Genomic DNA, 23,687 nt, shown 5'->3' with positions numbered 1-23,687 from the left:
TGTGTTAATTTATGTTGCCTAACAAAACCTATACAACAGAAAACGTTTGTCTTAACACATAGATTTGCAATTGCAAACTCTACCGAAATTATTTGTAGCCTATGTGGTCGTCCTCACGTTATCTGTCATTGACTTGGGCTACAGTGTAAAACTTTATCTAGCCTAACTAGTTTATCAGGTGACCAGTTGGCAAAAATGCTTGTTTGGTACTGCTGAATGAGACATTTTAATGCACAACAAAATGATTTTGCTTGATCTGTATATTACCTGGCTAATGGGGCACGAGAGAAGCAGCCTGTCGGCGACCGTTCCTGCTATCTGAAGACGCTTACTGAACTGCTATGATGCTGCGCATCTGACATGCCCTGCGGGCGACCGCGCGAGTTCACGTGACAAAGGAAGAGAGATAGGCTGGTCGGGTGTGAGCAAGGAGGTGGCTCATTTTGGGGCATTGTTTCAGTCGTTTTAATGGCTCAGGTTTTCAAAAGATCATTTCAAAACCGACCTCAGTAAAATCTTAATAATATTAATAATAATAATAAAAAAAAAACGAGTTTCAAAAGGGCATTTTCGTTGATAAAGGGCAAACTTCCTAGTGCTTTAGCACCACCTAGTGTCTATGTATGCACGCCCCTGCCAACCGCATTGTCATAACTAACAAAAAACACACGGGAATCACAATTTGTACCGTATAGAGCTACTAGAGAGTAACTCGCAGACCGACCATGGCTTTGAACTAGGTAATGTGACTGAGTTCACGTGACATCACTATTCCTCGTGCCTGCAAGAGCATTGGGGGGTCAATTCGTTCATGTGTCAAGGTACGCACACGGGGAGGGAGAAGCAGACGACCCTGATTGACGTGTCAGGAACCAATAGTGGACCACAGACCCTGTTTTGTGATTGGTGGACGTTACTCATTTATTTCTCTGTAGGGGGACCATTTATTATTTGCTTCACTTCCAGACCTTCTATTTCCCTGCTTGCTACGGGGTGATCTGCAAGCCACATCGTAAAAAATGAATATACTATGCATATAAATGCATATACTATACTATACTATACTATATTATACTATACTATACTATACTATACTATACTATACTATACTATACTATACTATACTATACTATACTATACTATACTATACTATACTATACTATACTATACTATACTGTGCATGTATGTACTTGCAGAACGTGAAAGTGCACCAGATTTGTGAAAGTCCAACTCTCTGACCCTAATATCTTGACTGATTTACACACACAAGGTAGCAGAGTTTTTGAGGTGTTGCCTTAAAATACATTTATTGGTGATTTTCCTTTTGACTTAACTTTTAGAATAAACTTCTCAGAAAGTAACACAAACTGTTTCAGAATTATTCTGATGGCAGGAGGCAGCAGTCCATCAGGACCAAAACCTCCAGCAACAAGATGGTTTTTCTAATCTGCTACCAGCTAGACAACAGCCAACCGGGGCCATCACCCCTGTGGACTTAGACTTTTTTATTGTCATTTTGTATACCCAGTGTAAACAAAACAAAGTTTTGTTTAGTACAGCTTTTCAGACAGTAATTTAACATTTCCATTACAATGCTGTAGAAATGGTCCTGACCCCTGTTGTGGCCCCATGTATTGAAAATTTTCACTAATAAGAAGGTAAAAATAATTATCTATATTTTTCTTAAAATAAGTGTATTTAGTTTAGACAGTTTTCCAATGTAAAAATATGTTTGAGTTTTATGATAATAAGAGAAGTAAATTCCATTAACTTATTTCAAGTGCATAATATTGATTTTATTTTTAAGAACAAAAATATTCATTCCTTTAGTAGATTATCAGAATCACCTGATCAAATTCAGGGCAAATACTATTTCAAAAAAATTTACTTTTTTAAATCAGTTTTTGTGAATATTTTATGATAATATGAGCGGACCGGAAAAAAAACGTAACTGATTTGTCTCTTCAATATTTTTCCTTTAAAATTAACTTTATCAGTACCAACATAAAATCACACAGTTTTTATCGTTATATCAGGAGTCTGGAAGCCTGGCTTTGTGGCTAACTTCTAGTACTATCTCACTTATAATAACATATCTCCTGGTTTAGAGGAACATATAACAAAAGTCATAACTAGGGTCAAAATATAAATATATATATATATATATATATATATATATATATATATATACATAAATAAAAAGCCACTGTGTGTGTCTGCGTATGTTTTTGTGGCTGAGTTTCGTGAAGGGGGCACAGAAAGTTTAAATGTACATCAACTACTGCGGTTTATCACATCTCTGTATAAAACCTACACCATATTTACCCGTATTTATGCAATACACAACTATTCTATAAATCTTTATTGTCTTCCATAAAGTTCGTTAACCGATATATGAAGGCATATTCTCCTTGTGTTTACAGTTTTCCTACAGTAACCTAAAGGACCAATAGGATCGCCGTATCGTGTGTAGTTTCGAGAATTCGAATCACAGCCAATCAGAACTTAAGGACTGATTTAGGCAGCCAATCAGAATAGAGGCTTAGACAAAGGCGGGATTCTCCGAATCAAAACTCGGAAGTCTATCTTGTTTGTTTTCAGCTGTTTTTTCTTCTGCCTTCTCTCGGTTGATTAACGGAGATTAAAAGCGAATTCATCCGGTTTAATGTTGAGTCAAGGCCACTGCAGCTTATCGAGCACATTTCCGGAGTTTATAAGTCAAACTGCTGCCGTGTGGGTAAGTCGGAAATGATGAAAAAGGTAGAGCAAAACTTCCCGTTTCGATAGCAGCAAAGCGCCGTGTTAAACAGTCAGGAAGTTAACCTGAAGCTAGCCTTAATACATGTAGCATTTCATTTTTGACCTTTCGTATAAGTTTTTATTTTAAAATCTTTCAGAAACTGTTATTTGTTTGTTTTCTGCGTAGATAATGTAATAATAGGCATTTTAGCTAAATGGAGCACTTCTGAAAACTGGTTAAGTGATTTATTTTGATAATAACACAAGCTGTTGTTTGTTGATAGCAGGCCGCTGCTTGGTGAAACATGGAGGAGTTGTACACCTTGGACAGGGAGGTGGGCAGAGGAAGCTATGGTGTTGTGTTTGAGGGCCACATGGCCAAAACAGGACACAGAGTGGCCATCAAACGTCTCCCCTGCAGCAACCCAGAATGCATTGAGCTCTACCTGCAGGAGCTTTGGGCCATGAGAGCCACAGCCAAGAACCATGTCAATGTCATCGCTCTGCACAGCTGTCTCCTTCAGACTGGATCCAGGAGCCTGAAGCCCCTCAAACATGGAAAACTGCCTCTGCGTCTGGTGGAGACCGTCCTCAAAGGAAGTGTGTTGGAGCCACAAAGAGCTCGAGAGAAGAGTGGGGTTTTTTCAGAAACCCTGAGGAGGACTAACTCCAGCTCCAGACTTCAGGATAAGACCAACACAGTTCTGGCTGGTTCTAGACTCAAGGAGAGGAATAAATCAACCGGTTCTGATTCCTTGACCCCACAGCGGCCTCTGAACCGAGCTGTGAAGCGATCAGCAGCCCAGAGGGAGGAAGAGCAGTCTGGATCTCTGCGCTGCATGGCCCTGTGGCTGGTGATGGAGTATTGTGATGGGGGAGACCTGAACCACTACCTGCTCTCTAGACCCCCAGATGCTGAGCGGAACCACAGCGTGGTGCTGCAGCTCTGCAGCGCCGTGGCCTTCCTTCACGGCTTAGGGATTACCCACAGAGACCTCAAACCAGACAACGTTCTGGTCTGTGTGACGCCCAAAGGCCCCGTTATAAAGGTAGGTATGCTGTCAGTGTCAGCAGGTTTTCTAAGCGATATCAGACTCAAAGTAGAGGACAACTGGAACATAAGAGAAAATATTGATCTCTGAATACTTGCTGCCATTCAAGGGTTTGTCTTTACTAGATTTACACTTTGGGGAAATGTTTATCTAATCTTTGCAAATTGGGACACACTCAGATTGGAGGAAGACTTACCTTTTATTGATGAGTTTTTAGGTCTGGGCTTTGACTAGGCCATTGTCATAAATAAGTACGCTTTGATCTTAAACACACATTGGAGCTCTTAACATCACCATGGATACCTGTGTTGATGTTGTGCTGAGAGTGCTGTGACAAGCAATCAGTTTTTCCACCTCTAATGCAAACAGCCTCATAGCTGCGCCTTTATTTTATTTATTTTCAACAGTGTTTACTCTAGGCTGCTTCTCTGATTAATGCCAAAAATGTGAGGTTCTAGAGCTGCGACCTGCATCTCAGGGGCAACAAACTTAGTATAATAACAAATACTGCTCTTTAGTGGGGTTTCAAAATAATATTTGATTGAATTTGCAAACAGAATGACATTAAAGAACCAGAAATATGTCTTTAGATCTATTAGTTTTTTAGATCAAATAATACACCATAACAGAAAATCCATGCTTCACCTTTAAAAAGCTTTAAAAGCTAAAAATATAGCAAATATTTAACAAAAACTAAGTTGTTTTATTTAAAGGTTATGTTATATTTGCAGATCTGTATGATTTTTTTTTTACTTGGCTGAACTCATTTTTTAAGGTTGCAGATTCCTGTTCTTGCTGTATAAATACAAAGCACTTTAATAATAAATAGCTTTCTTTATACTAACTTAGTGTGTTGACAAGAAGCTGAGCTCAGTGCTCTATTCAGAGAGAAATATTATCAGTTTTTTTATTATTATTTTGTCTAAAACCTTTTATTGAACAAACCTTCATATCAGACGGTATACTCGCTTAGGGAGGCCGGTCTTTGTGTTTTTCCACTGAGTGTAGCGCTGTGGGTGTGAGCAGTGATTAACGCTTTGTCTTGATTATTATGATCCTGCCACTCCTCTATTAATAGCTTCATCTGGAAACCATCAGGAACAGTGAAAAATGTCCATCTTAGTTTCTCTAAGCCGAGGGTCCGCCATCGCTCATCAGAACCATTGATATTCAATAAAATGTATTCTGAGTAATGAAGCATTTGAGTCTAAACTCTGACAGGTTTGGCATTTAGTAATGAACGATTAACCAGAGGAAACCTTGTGTCAATGAAGGGATGGTTACGGCAGCTCGGAGTCGGAGCATCTCTGGAGGAGGACCGATCCGGTCGCTCCAGCTGCGATTGGACATGTGAATATTTATGAGGAGGTCTTAATAAAATCAAGAAAGAAGAAGCAACAGTAGAAGCTGTTAGCTTACGGTATATAAAAGGATTGTTCTTTACTACTCTATGTTGTCGCATTACAAATGCAGATTACAGTTTGTGCAGAATATCTCTAAGGATTTTAACCTACACACATTGGTTTAGTAACTTTATTCATAAAGCCCTTAAAAATGATTAAAAAGCTGAAAAGGGGATGAATTATCAAAATAAAAACATTAAAATGAGGATGAATAAGATAAAAATAAAAAAAAAAACAAATCCATCCATCCATTCTTTTTCAAACACGCTTATCTCAAGTAGGGGTGCTGGTGCCTATCTCCAGCTGTCTACAGGCGAGAGGCGGGGTCCACCCTGGACAGGTCGCCAGTCCATCGCAGGGCAAAATAACCAAAGAATCCCAGTAAAAGTAGGACAATCCAATACACCAGGGGAAAGCAATTAAAAATCAGCGGGGTCCGAATAAAGAAAATCATGGTCCAGTAAAGGTTTGGTGACATTTTTAATTATATTCCTTTACTTTAAACAGAATTAAGCACTGAAATAAAGTGAGATTTTTATGCATCCATGTTATACATTGAATTTTTAAATAAAAAAATAAAAATAATATATATATATGTATGTGTATGTATGTATGTATATATATATATGTGTATGTATGTATATATATGTATGTATATATATATATGTATGTGTATGTATATATATATATGTATATATATGTATGTATATATATATATGTATGTGTATATATATGTATATATATGTATGTATATATATATATATGTATGTATATATATATATATGTATGTGTATGTATATATATATATATGTATGTATATATATATATATGTATGTGTATGTATATATATATATATGTATGTGTATGTATATATATATATATGTATGTGTATGTATATATATATATATGTATGTATATATATATATATGTATGTGTATGTATATATATATATATGTATGTATATGTATATATATATATATGTATGTGTATGTATATATATATATATGTATGTATATGTATATATATATATATGTATGTGTATGTATATATATATATATGTATGTATATATATATATATGTATGTGTATGTATATATATATATATGTATATATATATATATGTATGTATATATATATATATGTATGTATATATATATGTATATATATATATATATATATGTATATATATGTATGTGTATGTGTATATATATATATGTATGTATGTATATATATGTATGTGTATGTATATATATGTATATGTATGTGTATGTATATATATATATGTATGTGTATGTATATATATATATGTATGTGTATGTATATATATATATGTATGTGTATGTATATATATATATATGTATGTGTATGTATATATATATATGTATGTGTATGTATATATATATATGTATGTGTATGTATATATATATATGTATGTGTATGTATATATATATATGTATGTGTATGTATATATATGTATATATATGTATGTATATATATGTATGTGTATGTATATATATGTATGTGTATGTATATATATATGTATGTGTATGTGTATGTATATTTATATGTATATACACTATATTGCCAAAAGTATTTGCTCACCCATCCAAATTATTGGAATCAGGTGTTCCAATCACTTCCATGGCCACAGGTGTATAAATTCAAGCACCTAGGCATGCAGACTGTTTTTACAAACATTTGTGAAAGAATGGGTCGCTCTCAGGAGCTCAGTGAATTCCAGCGTGGAACTGTGATAGGATGCCACCTGTGCAACAAATCCAGTCGTGAAATTTCCTCGCTCCTAAATATTCCACAGTCAACTGTCAGCTGTATTATAAGAAAATGGAAGTGTTTGGGAACGACAGCAACTCAGCCACGAAGTGGTAGGCCACGTAAACTGACGGAGCGGGGTCAGCGGATGCTGACGCGCATAGTGCGAAGAGGTCGCCAACTTTCTGCAGAGTCAATCACTACAGACCTCCAAACTTCATGTGGCCTTCAGATTAGCTCAAGAACAGTGCGCAGAGAGCTTCATGGAATGGGTTTCCATGGTCGAGCAGCTGCATCCAAGCCATACATCACCAAGTGCAATGCAAAGCGTCGGATGCGGTGGTGTAAAGCACGCCGCCACTGGACTCTAGAGCAGTGGAGACGCGTTCTCTGGAGTGATGAATCGCGCTTCTCCATCTGGCAATCTGATGGACGGGTCTGGGTTTGGCGGTTGCCAGGAGAACGGTACTTGTCTGACTGCATTGTGCCAAGTGTAAAGTTTGGTGGAGGGGGGATTATGGTGTGGGGTTGTTTTTCAGGAGCTGGGCTTGGCCCCTTAGTTCCAGTGAAAGGAACTCTGAATGCTTCAGCATACCAAGACATTTTGGACAATTCCATGCTCCCAACTTTGTGGGAACAGTTTGGAGCTGGCCCCTTCCTCTTCCAACATGACTGTGCACCAGTGCACAAAGCAAGGTCCATAAAGACATGGATGACAGAGTCTGGTGTGGATGAACTTGACTGGCCTGCACAGAGTCCTGACCTCAACCCGATAGAACACCTTTGGGATGAATTAGAGCGGAGACTGAGAGCCAGGCCTTCTCGTCCAACATCAGTGTGCGACCTCACAAATGCGCTTCTGGAAGAATGGTCAAAAATTCCCATAAACACACTCCTAAACCTTGTGGACAGCCTTCCCAGAAGAGTTGAAGCTGTTCTAGCTGCAAAGGGTGGACCGACGTCATATTGAACCCTATGGATTAGGAACGGGATGTCACTTAAGCTCATATGTGAGTCAAGGCAGGTGAGCAAATACTTTTGGCAATATAGTGTATATATATGTGTATGTATATTTATATGTATATATATATATATAAATGTATATGTATATTTATATATATATATATATATATATATATATATACACACAAAAAAGATTCCATCCATATCCATTTTAAAATCTAAAGTGTTTTTGAAGTAAAGAACAACAGTTGTTCAGTTTGGTATACAGACAATGTTCAGATTCCCATATTTTATAAAACACCTGAACTGACTGTTTTTCTTTTTTTATGGCTTAATGAGAACAGTGGGCTTTAGGCTGCCCTACAAGGCTTTAAACCTGGGTTTGAATCCAAACTTTCTCTGTTCTCTTTTTCTCATCTTCTCCTTCTTTCCCATCGCCCGGCTTGCCACAGGTTTGCCTGCTGTGTCTAAAAGTAGCAGCAGCAGCAACCCAGACTTACAGCAGCTCATTGGATAATTTATATCACGTGTAGCCTGGAGCTGGACGCTCTGGTGGGCTTTACCGTATTAACAGGAGGAGCGGCGCAAGTGAAGTTAAAGACTGTTGTCGAACAACATGCGGCAATTTATAAATGTTTTAAATCAGGTTGGGTTCAGATTACCCAGCAAGTGGGTCCGGATCCAGACTGCGGTCCACTAATCCGTGACCTCTGCAATACATCATTAACAGGAAGAAAGTAAACGGTTAAAAGGCTCATAGTGATCCAGATGCCAAAGAGAAGCATTTGGTTCTTTAGAGACTTTTAAAACTGAAGAGGTGATTGTGCGGGATGTTTGCACCAATATGCAGCTTGAGCAACAGGATTGTAATGATTTTAAATACTCTATGCTGTTTTTGAAAGTATGTGGATGATATATGAATAAAATATTGAAAATGTTTATAAACATGAAAAACATATGTTTCTATTTTAATATGAGACCTGCTTTCTTGACGGGATCATGCTGGTTAGTGTGGAAATAAATGCAAAATAAATGTCCTAATTATAAAACAAACTTAGAGGTGTTAAAATTTTATTGTACAAATGATTCAGAAACGACAGAAATCTGCAAACGACACTCAGTCTTCAGTATCAATCCCTTGTTAAATTAACCTAAAACCAGGATACAGCAGGAGAGTTTCATTACTTTCCAGATTTTCCTATTCTACCTGACCCAGTTATTGCCTTATTACACACTGCCTGATCAAAAATGGTCATTTTAATTGAAATGCACCTTTAAAAACAGCAAACCTTTGAAAGGGTGATATAAAATCAATGAAATTGTTGTTTTCCAAAGAGAGAGAGATGAGTTTTTAGAAGATACTCTAATGGAGGAAGTGGAGAGAAAAGCCTTAAAAATCCAGCTGCGTTAGATAAACAGGAAGAGACTCTGAATGAGGACAAGACATTAGAAATCCTTGGGTTATGCATCTCTCCGCTCTCATCCTTAGATACTTGCATGGTGGATTTAGATGAAATGAACAGAAACATACGGACTTTTTCAGTGCTCTGTTGTTTTTACTGAACTGTATAGATCAGAGCTGTAGAACTGGAAAAGCTGGTGTGAAGTATTGATCAGTGATGACCAGCAGATCTCAGTGGTGGTTTGCTGTGATTTGTGCGCTGATTGTTGTTATGATTGTACCCACTGGGATCCCTCTATGGTGCCATTTTACTTCCGTCTGACACACTAATCTATCCACTTCTCCATCATGCCTGATTTCTCAGGCAACAGAAAACAAACATTTTTATTTCCAGTCCGATCTCGACGCTCGTTTTCACAAATTAACTTTTTCGTCTCTTCTCAGGTGGCGGATTTCGGCCTGAGCAAGATGAGCGGCGCCGTGGGGAACGGCGAGCGGTGCCGCCAGCACTTCTCCTCCACGTGCGGCTCGGACTTCTACATGGCTCCGGAGGTGTGGGGCGGGCTGAGCTACACGGCTCAGGCGGACATCTTCTCCCTGGGGGTGATGTTCTGGGCCGTCCTGGAGAGGATCACCTTTGTGGAAGAAGGGACGACGCAGGAGCAGCTGGGTGAGTGTCTGGAGGAGAGTGGAAAGGTTGAATCAAGTTTGATTAAACAAAGTGGCACATATTAAAAATGCCAGATGCTATACATCATACATTCATCATTGATGGAAGCTGCAATCGTTTCTAAATGGCACCGAGATGAACGACTTCTATCTACTAGCCTGAGTTCATAACACAAGCTGACAGGATCAGCTCCAGCTGACGGCATGGAGGCCGTATAGATCAGCAGATAAGGCCTCCATGAATAAACCAAAGCTTTATTTTACCACATCCCAAGGTCAGTTTCTCCTACTAAAAATCTCATATTTGAGTTTTCCTCCATAAAGACTCATTGAAACAGAGAGAACACTTACAGGAGACAAATGTAACACTCCACATAAACATTTAGATTATCCAGCCTCTAATCTGAGTGCAGTTCTTCAGCTGGGAATTAAATGATTTTAATCGCTATGACTGACAATGAAATAAACCCTATTTAACATTAACGGCATGCAGAGTGGCTATACTCTATACTCCCTGCCATTTAATCCTTACACAGCAAATAGAGGGGAAGGCAATATAGCTCTTGGTGTGTTTAAAAAAAACAAAAAAACATTTGCTAATATCAGCCATGTCTGTGGAAGAGGATGAGGGTCATTGAGGGGAAACAATCACTCAATAAAACAAAAAATGCTGATCACTCATTCTGAGCTTTTATTTTGTCTGAGAAAAATGCTTTTTGGTATATTGAGTGTCAGAAGAGGTTGTTTCATACAAATAATTAAATTTTTTTTTTTACATTTAGGCATTTAACATATGCTTTTATCCAAAGCGACTTACAAAGTAGACACAGAGTTGCAATTATCAAATTGACAACAGGTTCTCTAGAGGAAAATCCCTAGTCAGAAACAGCAGTGACAGCAAAGAGAGAGAGGGAAGGACATAAAGAGTAGTAGAGGGGTACAGAGTTATTAGTAAGAGTGAGGATAGGAGGTGCTCTTTGTAGAGGTTGGTCTCTAGCATTTTCCTAAAGATGGAAAATCGGGGAGGCTGTCTATCTGTCATTGTTTGCACAAATGCAGGAGTTCCGGCATTTTGGTTTCGGCTTCTAACCTTTCTGTGTTGGTTTTCTCTGCCAATGGGGTTCATTCTGTGGAGCTTCTGGTTTCCAGTCTGTCACTAAGAGCGTTTCCCACTGAGGGGTGTTTTCTCCAAAAGCTTGTAAATAAGGTGCGTGGCGGCAAACAAAGGGAAAGTTGCAACACCTCTGGTCTGAAAGGCTCAAAACGTAGGAAGAGAGGAGAGAACTTAAAGAAAACTTGTGTAAATCTCAGACCAGCCAGTGGGCAGCTTTGCAAGACTACGAGCTAAAAAATAGGTGTCTTTTCATTGCTTTTATTAAGAGCTGTTCATGTTATTACCTGCAGGCAGAGAGGGAGGACAGTTTCTCCATGGGAGAAGGTTAGGGGCGGAGCTTACAGTTTAAACTAAATGGTTTTCCATCATGTTATAAAACTGTGCAGAATCAGGTAGAGCGCCTTTAATCTCAAAACTCTGATTTTAATATCAGAATTCTTGCTTTGGGACGAGAGTCCTAAATAATTTTACTTTTAATTCAGAGATTAAAGTCAGAATTTAAATAAAAAACTTTTATTAATGGCCCTTATCCTCTTCTGTACCTATCTGCCTTTACTGCAATGTTTTCTTTCGATAAGGAATGTCAAACTCATGACAATTGGATGTCATCAGATCCTCTTAGGTTAAATTCACACTGCAGGCATTAAAGCTAATTTCCGATGTTTTTTTTTTTTTCTTTGTGAAATCTGATTGTTTTGCGTGGTTCACATTTCCAAATATATGTGACTTCTACGGTATTTCCTGTGTGAACTGCATTCACAAAAATTAAGGACACAATGACATCACAAGCAAGTTTGCTCTGTGTTTATGGAAGTAAACATGGATGGTAGTGCTGGAGCACATCTAGTGACCTTTCCTTTCTCTATCAACCTTGGCCAGAGCATCAACAACATCTTTTTAAGATGGTTAAATAAAGAAAGCTCTCTGCATTATCGTCCACTATTGTTGCATTGTCTGCATAACAAGAAGCAGAATAAGGACCTTTGATTAGTATTAATGCCATACATGGGGTTTCCACGGGTCATTAAGAATCATTAAAAGTCATAAAATTATTACCGTACTTTTTAAATTAAGGCCTTAATAGGCATTAAAATTCATTAAATGTGATTATAGTGGCATTTAAAATGGTAAATGGCATGTACTTATTTAGCGCCTTTATTCAAGTCAGGAGACTTGACCAAAGCGCTTTACACTACATTCTAGGGATGCACGATATTGGGATTTTGGCCGATATCCGATATGCCGATATTTTAAAACTCATGTAGCCGATAATCGATACCGATGTTAAAGCTGGACAAAAATAAGTAGTCATTGAAAATAGCAGTTTTGTTATCCATTTCTGACACTTTGAAAAATAATATACTCATATATTTTCATATGCTGATATCAAATTGATTTTTAAAAACGCGGTATCGATCTATTTTACTTTCAAAATCTCGTGAAATTTCCTAGTTCTGTTACAAACTCTCGTGATATTTTGCAAATTCTTGTGAGATTTTGTTAGTAAAATAGATCGATAACCCGTCAATATATCAACATATAAAAATATGGCAAAATTTCGTGAATTTTTGGGGGATTTCGTAGCATAACGATGACATATAGCAATATTTCATTAGTTAAAGAGATTGATATGGTGTTTCTAAATGGCAATATATCAGCATATGAAGATATTGTGATATTTTAATTTATAAATATTTTTTCCCTCGTCTTTAGAAGTTTTTAAGTCTGTAAAAAAGAAGTTTTTGAGGAAGAAGAAGAAATAGTATATATTTTTTTTAGACTTTAGAAACTCAGAAGCTGATCAAATATCGGGTTAAATATCGGTGGGGTGGCCGATGTCCGATATTCAGTTTTAAGGCCGATACCGATAGGGGGCCGATTATATCGTGCATCCCTACTACATTCATTCACTCATTCACGCAGACACTCATACACTGATGGTGGCAAGCTATATTGTAGCCACAGCTGCCCTGGGGCTCACTGACAGAAGCGGGGCTGCCGTACACTGGCGCCACCGGGCCCTCTGACCACCATCAGTAGACAATGCAGGTGAACACTGCACTGAAAGTCAGAGTCGGGGCTTGAACCTTCAATCTTTCGATTTCAGGGCAAACTCCTACATCCAACGCCACTGTCGCCCTGGTGGTTTATTATAAAAAAACATTTTTAAAAACCATTTTGTCAGATATATCAGATATAACTACTTCCGCATGATTGCATGGAACTGCTACCAGTTGATCGTAAAGCATTATGTTCGGAAAAGAAGCTTGAGGCGGAGAAAAAGCTACAGAATAGGGTATATGCTTATTTTAACTAAAGTAGCTGGAAAACGAAGAATTCGGGACATGGCTGCAGCCTGTCGACGGTAAAGATAATGAAAGAGAGTCATGGGTACTTGTTGATGACATGAAAAATTTTTCTAAGAGCATTAAAAGAGCTTTAAAGAGCATTAAATTAGAGTTACTCATTCCCGTATAAACCCTGCTATAGGTCGGTTGAATGCGACCTGGCTGTTCAGACATAGGTTTGAAATGATCAGAAATTTATCGGAATCAGGACCACATAGCCAAGTGGCCCGGGTGGGATTGGAAAAAATCGGATCTGTGTTGTTCAGACAGCCATTAAAGATCAGATACAGGTTGCATATGGGCAAAAAGATCGTATGGGCTGGTTGCAGCAGTATAAATGACCAACCTGCTTTAATACTACTCATATTTCTTTTGCAGTTTTATTTACTTTTATACACTTTAAGGGAACCTATAGGCCTGTTTTGACTTGTTTGTCACAGTTATAAGATGTGATGATTTAAAGATTAGTCTTTTTTCTTTTAGTCAAGTAGTTTAAAAGTTAGTACTCTTTGAATCTGTTTATTGTAAAACTGACATTAAGTCATTATCTACAGTTTTTTTGAATGATTTTAGAAATGTTAAGGTTTTGATGGTAATTTCCAGACATATCATCTTGAATAAAATCACCTCCCATATCCTCCATATTCTAAATCTCTCTCTTCGTCCCATTGTGCTGTCAGAACCCCGTGTAGCCGCGGCACGTCTTAATACGCCAAAGCGCCGGGCCCGGTTCTGCCTCCCTGCTCCGCTGTCAGAGTAATGAAATGGCTCTATTACAAATGTCTCATTTTATTTTCAAAAAATCTCTCCGGCCAGAGCTGGTGGCAGGGGAATATGAAGCATTATGCTGGAGTTTAGTGCCTCGCAGACCTCCCTGAGTCATCCACGGTTTATTTGACTGAGTGGAGAGGGGGTTACTGTTGCAGGAAGAAAAGGATCTTAGATGATTTGAAAACCGCAAAGTTGAATGAGCCTCAGGAGTCATAAACTGTCAATGCAGACAGGCGGCGTGTGAGGGATGCATTACAGCGGCCACGCAACCAGGAGTCATGATCTAATATTTGACATTCCTTGCTGATGTGGAATGTCTACCTGAGTTTATTTCTTTGCAGTAGGATTTAGAAGATGCTATCAGACACCAGATCCCTCTTTTTTATATGAAATGTGTGAATTGTAAGTTCTTTTAACTGAGATGGAAAATGACAATATTGATTGCAAAAGCAAACAAGACCAGATGATCTAGATTATCTACACGTTGCAGCCTGTGACCCCCAAAATAACCTCTAAAAATGCAAATAAGGACATCTGTTTGTCTGTTGAGAAGTTAGAATTTTTAAATGCATTTAAAAAATGTAATTTGACTCCACATTTTAAATTAATTGTTTATTAGGAGCATTTAATTGTTCATTTTATGATTTAATTAGTTTACTGTAATATTTGAATCAATATTCATAAAATATACAATCTATGTGATTTAATGGTAAATTTGTTTATTTCATAGGACAGATATGTGGTCTCCCATATGCTTCAAGGATAAAATCCTAATATCTTCCAATATCTACTGTTTTGTGACTGGGGGATGAAGATCCTGCCCGCAATCTAGATTGGCATTTAGTGTTGCTGTTCAATAGTCAAACATAAAGTTAGGTCAGTCTTTTTTTTTCCTCTAGCCATTTCCAAATACGTGTTGAATACCAGTCCAATTAACCACAGTGTACCTCAAGGTTTACATTTGGATCCCCTGTTATTTTAGTATTAAATGTGATACCTTCGGCTTATTTTGAACCTTTTTAGAGACCTCTATCATCATCACTATGCAGACGACACCAGAACCTTTTTTAGCTAAATAAAGAAAAGTCTAAATGTTGTTCTTTTAGCTCCATTTGCTGGTTCTACATTTAGGAACATTAGATTAAACTAAAAACAGGCTTAAATTGGAGGCAACCTGACTGCCCTGTTGTTGTTTTTTTTGGGTTTTTTTTGTTAGCCATTTGATTCCAGCGGCTCACTCTAGAGCAGAGGTCACGGATTAGCGGACCACGGTCCAGATCCGGGCCCACCTGCTGGCTAATCTGGACCCAACCCCGATTTGAAACATTTATAAATTACCGCACGTTGTCTGACGACAGTGTCTACCTTCACTTGCGCTGCTTCTCCTGTTAATATGATAAAGCCCCCCTGGAGCGTCTGACGCCAGGCTACATGTGATACAAATTAGCCAATGAGCTGTTATCAGTCTGGGTTGTTGCTGCTGCTACTTTTAGACACAGCAGGCAAACCTGTGGCAAGCCGGGCGATGAGAAAGAAGGAGAAGATGATGATGAGAAAAAGAGAGCAGAGAAAGTGTGGACTGCTGGAAGAACTGTGGTGAACTGGTGACAGAAAAGTGAAAATGGTGCTCAAAGATGACCCAGAACATTTAGAGGATGTTTGGCTCAACCTGCTGCTGTGAAGCAGGATTCTCCACCATGAACAGAATCAAAAATAAATATGGATCCAGGCTCAAAATGAGCACCTTGATATGTGCTTTAGAATGGCTTAGTCTCCATTCAAACCAGGTTTAAAGCCTAAAGCCCACTGCTCTCATTAAGACAGAATACAGTCAGTTCAGGTGTTTTATAAGATATGTGAATCAGGAAATTGTCTATATATCAAACTGAACAATTATTGTTCTCTACTTAAAAAACACTTTAGATTTTAAAATGGAAAAATTGGCAATTATTTTTATATAATTTTATTTAAAAATTCAATGTATAACATGGATGCATAAAAACCTAATTTTATTTCTGTGTTAAATTCTGTTCAAAGTAACAGATTATAATAAAAAATGTCTCCGGACCTTTACTGGTTGATGGTTTTACCTCTGATCTAGAGCAACCTGTAGCTGGATGCAAATAAATGACCCACCTGTCTTTTTGACCACTCCTCGGTCATTGGTCTGTATTTTGGAGAGTCATGTATTCGGCCGTCTGAATCTTAATGAGACTGTTAGGGTCATCTCTGAAATGAATTTTAAGACGGGGATTTATTCACTTGGTAGATGAATCCACAAACCATCTGTCAAAGGTGTTGCTCTGGAGGTGCAGGAAGCTGGATTAGGTACTAAAATGTTCTTTGCTTTAAAAGAAAGAAATTAACTCTCTGTACATCAAATCGGATTATATTCACACATATTTTGTATAAATGTTGACCAACTTAAATCCTAATGATGTGCCTAAAGTCTTCATCTGTGTGCTCATCACCACTAGGGAACAAAACTAGGTCCGACTGAGATGCTTAGTTTAAGGAAAGAAAGAAAAACATCTTTGCTCTTCTTAACCTAAAAGGCACAAAATAGATTATGAAGTTTATCAGTATTATTTTTTTAGCTTGGGTAGAAAACCCTAATCGGTTTAATTTCAGATTCATTTTTATGATGATACTAAAAATGTCTGTTAGCTTTACTTTATTCATTCTTTTCAAAGATGCAGCATTGATTTGATGAGACAAACGTGGAAAAGTAACCTGACTCCGCCAGATGGATTTGCTCCGCATATCCATCTGGAAACCTTCCGTTGAAGTAATTTTGGGAAGGGGCGAAAATACTGGTTAGCTGATTGGCCTATGTTGGTGATAGACGGGTCAAATAAACCAATCAGATCAACGAAGCATATGACGTACTAACAGAGCGACGACAAAGAGGAGCCAATTGATAGATCAAACTCTTGCCGAAACCAGTCGGGAGAAGAGCAAAAACATCTTTTCCTCTGAGAAAAGCCCCCAGAGCAGTGTTTTGCTCTTCTTTCAGTGAAGAAATACTCTGTAATTCCGATAAAACTTGCTCGATAGCCATGCTAACGCCAGTTTCATCGGCTGAAGCCGCCATGTTCTTTAGACTGAACTGTCGCGCTTCTCGTTGCGTCACACCTCAACCCGCCTCAAAGCCAACGCTGATTGGACGTTCGTTTGGTGAACGGCTCCAAATTTTCTTTAACGGAGAGTCTCCAGACTGATCTGCGAGTGAAACCTTGAAAGCTTGCAAGATCAGGATGGTCTCACGAGGTTAGTGGAAAACCTGTTTAGAAACCTCAGAGAAACTGTGAGGTTTTGTCGCTTTGTTAAAATATCTAATAATCCGACACAAAGAACCACAAGCAAACACTTCACAGCTAGAGTCCAGGACAGGTTTGGTTCCTGGTGATTAAATGGTAACCACTAAGTATAACAGCCCAGGAATGATAATACTACGTCCCAGTCCATGCTTTAATTACCCTCCTGGATAATCAACTTTTATTTTAAAAGTTGACACATTTTAGAGATCCTGTGCAAGTCTTTTTTTAATCTCCATTAATCTAGAGATTTTTCCCGTTTAATCACATCGTCCTGATAACTCCACAGCTATGACAAATGAGCAGTTCAGGTTATTAAAGTCTTTATCTTATCTGCAGCTCAGAACAAGAAGTTTACTTTAGTTTATGATAAAAAAAAAAAGATTTTAAAAGTGGTTTTACCCAACTTCTCACTGTGTGTTATCAAAAGTAGTTCACACCATTTGATTTTTCTATCTTTACATTTTGCCGTTGGTGATGTATGTTAACACAACTATAAAGGAAAGGAAAATGGTTGTTTTTAAACGTTTTGCAAACATTTAGTATTTTAATTCATTCATTTGACAATATTGTCTCCAGAGTGCCTTGCCATAACATGTTGTGACTTGGCTCTATATAAATATACAAATTTAAATGAATTAATTTAGTCTTTTTTTTTTAGCTTTCCATGTTTGGATTATTTAAACTGAGCTCTTTAAAATGCAGAGCTTGAGCTTTTTTAATAAAAAACAACCAAAAATATCCTATTTTTTCTCCTGTAACCTTCCAAGGTTTTGTGGTGATAAAATCAGGAAGAGATTAAGGGGTTTGATGCTTTACTCTACAATGTAGATGTATAGCCTTTATGAGACAAAAAATAGAAAACAACGAATAGTTAGATTCTTATAAAGGAAGCAGCTGAAGCTTGTAAAGTAAAGCTCTTTGAGCCTGAAGTGGAGACCATCACCACCCCGGATCGTCCACCAGGCCACCCGAGGCCCAGGCTGTGACCCTCATCAGAGCTGCCTGCTCTGTATGGATCAGATGTGATCACAGTGAAGCGACTGAATCATATTGACTTAACTGTGGAATGAGGCTCATTGATTTCTGGAAGAACAAGATCATATAAGATTGGATATTGACAAATAACTCTGCTTCAGCCAGAAGAAATGTTTTGGATTTCTGATGTTGCAGATAATTGAACACCATTTTTTCTGTCTGACAAATGCTCTAACAATAGTTTTCAGAGAATAGAAACGATGTATGAAGCTCCCCCCCCACCCCCCCCACCCCACCCCCCCCCCCGCTCAGTTTTTTTTTTTTTGTTACTTCCCTGACCTTTAGCATTAAACATGCTGAGGTTTGTGACGTCTTTTCCTGGATTATAGTTTTCTGTTGTTGTTTTTTTCCCCTTTGCACTTAATCCAGAACTGGACAGGCTTCCTATAAAGTCTTAAAGTCATCAAAATCCATTCATCTTTATCATTTCTCTGTTTTTAATTCTTAAGAAAAAAAAAATAGATTTGTTTGTTAGTTTAGTGATTTGTTGTCAGCTCACGGACTAAAACTGGTAGTTGGTTCCACAGGAGAGGAACCTGATGAAATGGTGAACAACCAGATCTCTGATAAGTATGGTCCTTGGTTATTTAGAGCTTTATATGTTAGAAGGAGGATTTTAAATTCTATTCTGGATTTAACAGGAAGCCAATGAAGAGAAGCCAGGATAGGAGAGATATGATCTCTATTTTTTATTTTCTTCAGAACTCTGGCTGCAGCATTTTGTATCAGCTGAAGACTTCTAAACAGTTTGTGGACGCTGCTAGTAAAGATAATCAGAATGGTCAGATTTTATTTTTTACTAAGGACCTGATGTGTGTGTAGAAGAGGATAATATTGTATTTGTCCGTCTGGATGTAAATGAGAAGGCAGATGCTCTCTACAGTAGTTCAAAATAAACAGTAACATATAAATGAAACTATAACCTGCAGGATACAAACCTAAAATGTTCTTTAATGGAGTGATATATATACGTATATATATACAGGTGCTGGTCATAAAATTAGAATATCATGAAAAAGTAGATTGATTTCAGTAATTCCATTTAAAAAGTGAAACTTGTATATTATATTCATACATTACATACAAACTCATATATTTCAGATGTTTATTTTGTTTAATTTTGATGATTACAAATGACAACAAATGAAAATCTCAAATTCATCATATCAGAAAATTAGAATATTACTGAAGACCAATAAAAACAAAGGATTTATAGAAATGTTGGCCAACTGAAAAGTATGAACATGAAAAGTATGAGCATGTACAGCACTCAGTATTTAGTTGGGCCTCCTTTGGCCTGTATTACTGCAGCAATGCGGCGTGGCATGGAGTCGATCAGTCTGTGGCACTGCTCAGGTGTTATGATAGCCCAGGTTGCTCTAATAGTGGCTTTTAGCTCTTCTGAATTGTTGGGTCTGGTGTATTGCATCTTCTTCTTCACAATACCCCATAGATTTTCTATGGGGTTAAGGTCAGGAGAGTTTGCTGGCCAATTAAGAACAGGGATACCATGGTCCTTCAACCAGGTACTGGTAGCTTTGGCACTGTGTGCAGGTGCCAAGTCCTGTTGGAAAATGAAATCTGCATCTCCAAAAAGTTGGTCAGCTGCAGGAAGCATGAAGTGCTCTAAAACTTCCTGGTATGTGGCTGCGTTGACCCTGGACCTCAGAAAACACAATGGACCAACACCAGCAGATGACATGGCACCCCAAACCATCACTGACTGTGGAAACTTTACACTGGACTTCAAGCAACGTGGATGAAGTGCCTCTCTTCTTTTCCTCCAGACTCTGGGACCTTGATTTCCAAAGGAAATGCAAAATTTACTTTCATCAGAGAACATGACTTTGGACCACTCACCAGCAGTCCAGTCCTGTTTCTCTTTAGCCCAGGCAAGACGCTTCTGACGCTGTCTGTGGTTCAAGAGTGGCTTGACACAAGGAATGCGACAGCAGAAACCCATGTCTTTCATACGTCTGTGTGTGGTGGTTCTTGAAGCACTCACTCCAGCTGCAGTCCACTCTTTGTGAATCTCCCCCACATTTTTGAATGGGTTTTGTTTCACAATCCTCTCCAGGGTGCGGTTATCTCTCTTGCTTGTACACTTTTTTCCACCACATCTTTTCCTTCCCTTCGCCTCTCTATTAATGTGCTTGGACACTGAGCTCTGTGAACAGCCAGCCTCTTTAGCGATGACCTTTTGTGTCTTGCCCTCCTTGTGCAAGGTGTCGATGGTCGTCTTTTGGACAACTGTCAAGTCAGCAGTCTTCCCCATGATTGTGTAGCCTATAGAACTAGACTGAAAGACCATTTAAAGGCTTTTGCAGGTGGTTTGAGTTAATTAGCTGATTAGAGTGTGGCACCAGGGGCCATCAATTTTGAACCTTTTCACAATATTCTAATTTTCTGATATGATGAATTTGAGATTTTCATTTGTTGTCATTTGTAATCATCAAAATTAAACAAAATAAACATCTGAAATATATGAGTTTGTATGTAATGTATGAATATAATATACAAGTTTCACTTTTTAAATGGAATTACTGAAATCAATCTACTTTTTCATGATATTCTAATTTTATGACCAGCACCTGTATATATACACCCAAATCTAATGAAAAAGCTTAGTCTGATGCTTTGTACTTGGTAACGAACTGCAGCCATGGTGTATGGTAAACACTGGTTAGTTCTCCAGATCGCTGCTGATAAATGCGCTGTATGTTTGTGACCCAGAGCTCAGTCTTCTCACCGCTGCGTCTGCAATGACTAACCTGGATCTGCTTGTCGCCATCCAGGTGCCTACGTGTGCAGGGGTCGCTGGCTGATGCCTCTGGGTGAAGCTCTGTGGGAGAACGCTGACCTGCAGCTGTGCGTTCCTATGAAGTTTAAGAGGGCCCCCCCCGCTGCCGCCGCCTCCCGGCCTGGCCATGTGCTCCCTGCTTTTAGACATGCTCGCCTTGAACCCGGACGCTCGGCCCTCGGCGGAGCAGCTGGAGGCCAGAGTGCTCTCTGCTTTGAAACAGGACTCCCACTGATGGACGGCGCAGACTCTAATGGCTCTGACCACTAAAACCACAATGAAAGTAACTGCTGTTTTCCCACTGCAGCTCCTCTACAGCCTGCTTTTGGCCTCAGGGAAAAGGCCAAACTAAATGCATATCAATGTGATTACGGGTGGCTGCCAGCGTCCAGGGCCAGAATTAAGGGAAAATTGATCAATTTTGTTAAAAGTGCTCTGATTCTTTAGTAAAAAGCACCTTTTAAATGCAGTGGTGCTTCAGCCTCTCCACAGAGAGCGTAAATGGGACTTAATATTACATTTCAGCACTATGCTGTTGCTTCCATGTTTAAATGGAGGCCATTTTCATCTGTTTATGTAGTGCTGTATTGAGATAAACAGATGCTGCTCATCTTTAGCTAGAAGCGGGGTCTGTTAGTTCTCCACTTCATTCTGGGTCTTCATTTCATTCTTCCGCTGCAGCAAATGTTTCCCCCGCTAAAAATAAACAAACCAGTGTCAGAAATGTTCTGATCTGTTTTTTTACTTGTTGTTCCAGAGCTCCTGCACGTAGCATCCTCTGGGCTTTTTGTCTTTTAAAGATCTGCTTTGCAGGAATGTCTTTAACTTTTAAAAGTGTAAATAAGCTAGGCATGTTGTGGAGGCAGATTTAGCAAAAAAATCACCTTGCTAAAAAGGGAGAAGCAGCAACCTTAATCAGCCATTCCTTTTTCCTCACAAGGGTACAAAAAAAATCTTGTAAATACATTCATCATTTAATTAATATTTTTGCTCCAGTTCAAAAGAAGTCCATTTAAAGTTGTTGGTTAACATCTGAAGTATGAATGGGCGGAGAGATTATATATTAAATTCTTTATTATTGCAGCATGACTTTGCTTTTGATCGTTTATTTCCTTGATATTCATACAAAAAAGGTGCTTATCTTTAAAACATGGCAGCTAAACTACAGACCAGTCAGTTGTAAATAAAAATTCTGATCATAAAGAAAAGATCTAAGATCTGAAAGTGATTTATTTCTCCGTATTATATGTTTATTTGAAGAGCTACCGTTAATTAATCATATACTTTATTAAAAGTATTTGATGGTGGCACCTTTGGCCTTCCGTATTTAAATGAGATTCACATAATTCTTTTTAATCAATTTATTTAAATGAAATATGAATTTTAAACTTTAGTTTCTGGTCCTTGAAAGAATTTAAATTCTTTTATGTGTTTAAAATTGGAATCTATATTTTTTTTTTTCAATTTCAGGGTCAATTTAGGAATGGAAAAAAAGGCTCAGTGGTTCAATCTCCCCTGTAAATTAAAAATAAAAGTATTTTTTTGTAGGTGCTTACATTTTATATGACCACACAAATGTTTGTATTTGCTTTTTTGAATTGTAATTTTGTTTTTTCGCAATTTGTATGAAAGGTTTTAAAGTGGTCTCTTTCTAGTACAGTGTGGGTATTTTGTGTGTTAAAGTCAGAGCAGCTAGTATGAAGCGCAGTGATGTATTGATAAACTGTCCTCCTATGAACAGGAAATTAAAGCAGGGCTTCAAGCTTGTTCCTGATCCGATCAATCCTGCATTTATTACAGGTCATCAGTCTCAGTCCTTCACTCTAGAGAAATGTCTTTTTTTTTTTTTTGCAAAACCTGGATCAATTGTCAGAAATGTCTTTTTAAATGGAATCTATTTAAATAAAATATAATCTCTGCAGACGTCCTCATTATTTTGTATCTACACTGCTTGATGGCATGCTTTCCTGGATTTCAGGTATCTCAGTATTTTTGGCAACATCGCAATTCAAAAGGTTTTCTTCCCCTAGCTGCTTGGAGGAATCGCATTAGAGGGGAATGCAGAGCTAAACCGAGCGTCTGTAGGACGCGCCAACTTAATTTGACTAATCTGTACTTGCCAAAAGGCTCTTATGCCCCATTACTCAAAATTGAAATTTCATTAGGAAGGCATCAATCTACAGCTGGACAGAGAGAGATTGTAGTGTGAAGCCCTCCTGGTGTTGTGGACCTACTTATGAAAGTGCAAACTTTCACTTCTGGTGAAACTTTTAAACTTAAGGGTTTTATTTATTTGGGTTAC

At 38.1% G+C, this 23,687-nt stretch overlaps 1 protein-coding gene across 1 annotated transcript; it reads left to right on the top strand.

The window, feature by feature from the left end:
• Positions 1-2,556: 2,556 nt before the first annotated feature.
• si:ch211-63o20.7 (uncharacterized protein LOC566836 homolog) lies at positions 2,557-22,263 on the top strand. The gene is given in 5 exon segments (XM_038308526.1): positions 2,557-2,737; positions 3,024-3,788; positions 9,773-9,998; positions 21,381-21,481; positions 21,483-22,263. Coding segments are annotated over 4 exon segments (1,209 nt in total). The 5' UTR covers positions 2,557-2,737; positions 3,024-3,044; the 3' UTR covers positions 21,621-22,263.
• Positions 22,264-23,687: the final 1,424 nt, after the last annotated feature.

The sequence above is a fragment of the Cyprinodon tularosa genome, unplaced genomic scaffold (genome assembly GCF_016077235.1).
Source record: "Cyprinodon tularosa strain WSP-4 unplaced genomic scaffold, ASM1607723v1 ctg64, whole genome shotgun sequence".
Lineage (NCBI taxonomy): Eukaryota > Metazoa > Chordata > Actinopteri > Cyprinodontiformes > Cyprinodontidae > Cyprinodon > Cyprinodon tularosa.
The sequence above is the reverse complement of the archived record's forward strand: the minus strand, read 5'-3'. Positions and strand labels throughout refer to the sequence as shown.